The sequence below is a fragment of the Solanum stenotomum genome, chromosome 2 (genome assembly GCF_019186545.1).
Source record: "Solanum stenotomum isolate F172 chromosome 2, ASM1918654v1, whole genome shotgun sequence".
NCBI lineage: Eukaryota > Viridiplantae > Streptophyta > Magnoliopsida > Solanales > Solanaceae > Solanum > Solanum stenotomum.
This window is the reverse complement of record NC_064283.1, coordinates 71,871,564-71,874,049: the sequence shown is the minus strand read 5'-3', so window position 1 is coordinate 71,874,049 and position 2,486 is coordinate 71,871,564. Positions and strand designations below refer to the sequence as shown.

The 2,486-nt window shown below is 36.8% G+C and overlaps 1 protein-coding gene across 1 annotated transcript; it reads right to left on the bottom strand.

Moving 5' to 3' along the window:
• Nucleotides 1-458: 458 nt before the first annotated feature.
• Nucleotides 459-1,612, bottom strand: LOC125855322 (uncharacterized). The gene has a single exon (XM_049535040.1). The coding sequence runs from the start codon at nt 1,429-1,431 to the stop codon at nt 628-630; it is 804 nt and encodes a 267-aa protein (XP_049390997.1). The 5' UTR covers nt 1,432-1,612; the 3' UTR covers nt 459-627.
• Between the last annotated feature and the right edge of the window lie 874 nt (nt 1,613-2,486).

Genomic DNA, 2,486 nt, shown 5'->3' with positions numbered 1-2,486 from the left:
GATGAAGGATTCCGGTGGTCTTTGGGCTTTTCCGGCCAGATCTGGTCAGTCTCGCCGGTGGATGCCTTGCCTTCGCCGGAGTTGGCTGCTCGCCGGTCGCTGTTCAGGGCAGCTGGAGGTCCTGTTAGTTGTTCTCGTCCTCACCGGAGCAACGGCGAACAGAAGAAAGGAGCTCGAAGCTCGCCGATCGGAACTGGTCCTCGTGATGCCTTCTGGCCGGCGCCCGGTTGCCGGCTGGTTTTGGCGGCTGCTCGCTGACCGGCGCTGATCGGTGACGAAGAAGAAGAAGCAGGACGTTGGTGCAGTGGAAGAGAGAGAGAGAGAGAGAGAGACTTCATGATCAATAAACTCATATCTTAATAATTCTATATCATATGCAGCCAAGGTAGTAAACCTAATATAACACTAATTTATGTAGAAAGACAGATTAAAATATTTACATATGAAATTTCATCTAATTTTGATACTACGAAGTAATTATATGTACAGACTAGAAGGAAGGATTTTCTTCCATCAACTATAATACAATTTTTTTTTTAATGATAAGCTAATTTAGTTAGCTATAAAAAGAATATTAAAATTAATTACAAATTTCATCGTTAAATCAATCGCCAAATAAATTAGCACCTAAATAAATTTATGTCTAACGAAGTCATCGTCAACGATAACGGCGCCGGCGTTCCACCACATTCCATCGTCGACCGCCGTCGCCATCTCCACCGGCGTTTTCGCTTTCCTCATATCACCGACCTTTACAACTCCGGCGACTTCATCTCTAACGTACACTTTCTCAACACCGCCGATACCCACCACTTTTCCTGTACCCCAACCGGCAAATATCGCCGGCGACTGATGCCTCATTCTCGCGTCGTAACCAGCTAAAACAACGCCGTTCCTCTCATCTCTCAATTCGGACCAAAAAACCATCGCCGGCGACGGCGATGGCAACGTCCGAAATTCACTCATCTTTTCTTCAATATTCAAATCCCAGAGCTTTACAACATTTTTTCCGGCGACAAATTCAGTTAACGGAAACAATCCATAGCTGCTCCGTCGCCTTATAAGTCTTAAAATACTCTTTTTCCCACCCGCCACAGAAAAATCTCGATCACCTTTGGGTGTAATTATCTCTTCATCATTCGAAGACACGGACGAGCATTCATCGTCGTCATCATCAGAAAAGTCGAAGTCTTCGCTAAGATACTGAAGAATAGGCTCATCAGAAGGCTCAATTCTACGTAAGTAAATGAATGTAAACTTAATTCTTCCAAATAAAGTACTAAATGTAACAAATATGGCGAAAAACAGAGCACCCCATTTCCAGAAACTGTAAACTGCAGGAACATTTTCGATATTCGAAAGAGAAAAGAATTGAGAAATCAAAGATGGGTTCTGCAGATATTTAACATCAGATTCAAAATTGCTAATCATAGTTATGAATCTTTAAAGGTGTAGAGAAACTGTTTGATAAAATGCTTGAAAGAAAACTAGAAGAGAAATTGGTTTGGAAAATTGAAAGGAATGGGAGGTATATATAATGGAGAATTGTGACGATCCCAATTTTTATCGATAAAATTGTCTTTGTGCTATATTTTCCTAAACCATACTATCACGGATCTATAAATAATATCGTTCTTTTTTAAATCATACTAATACGAAAATACTTTGTTCACTGGATCGACTTTTCTTATCCTACAAGGACAAGGTGGTGGTTAAAAGATAAAATAAGATTTTTGGTTAGTTGTAATTGACGTGGAGGATCATAATTGGTGGAGAATAAAACATGAAGAAAATGGATATTCAAGAGATTCTTTGGTGTAATGAGAAATTATAAAGTTAAGTCATTTGTGACTCAGCAGATGGTTAGACTTATCGCTTGTGGATAGTTGAATTTTTCCTTGACACGGTTCTATCTCTAGTTTTTATATATGGATTAAAGAAAACGTGAATTTTGTATCTGAATTATTAAGTATATACATAATTTTTTAAATTATTATGAATTTATATTAGAATAACTTTCGAAATAATATAACAAGGGTTTCTTTGCCAAATCAACAGGTCAAAACTATCAAATTACCAAAATATGCACCAAATAAAATTCATCTAGTTTAGAAGAATTTTGATCTATTCAGCCTTATATATTACTTTGAGCTTTGGTTGAGTAAGAACAATTAGACTAGAATAATTTGTTAGCCAAAAAAGGTATAATTCTTGACTTTTAACATTAAAATTTGGAAGAGCTAAATTGGAATAGAGAACTTCATGATCGATCTTTTTCCATTTGTATAAGTTAAAGTAGTTTAATTCACAATAAAAATTGGCCAGCTGACCAAATTATGACAGTCCTGTGTTATACTTGGATTATTTTTCAAACTATATTACTATGCAATTAGAGCAACAATGCAAACTTAACATAACACATAAATAATTAAATGGTGAGCAATTGATAATTATTGTAAATTCGTAAATACTCACAAGTAAAGGGA

Excerpts from the sequence above, each read along its gene's own strand:
- LOC125855322 (XM_049535040.1), bottom strand. The coding sequence starts at position 1,431 with ATGATTAGCAATTTTGAATCTGATGTTAAATATCTGCAGAACCCATCT.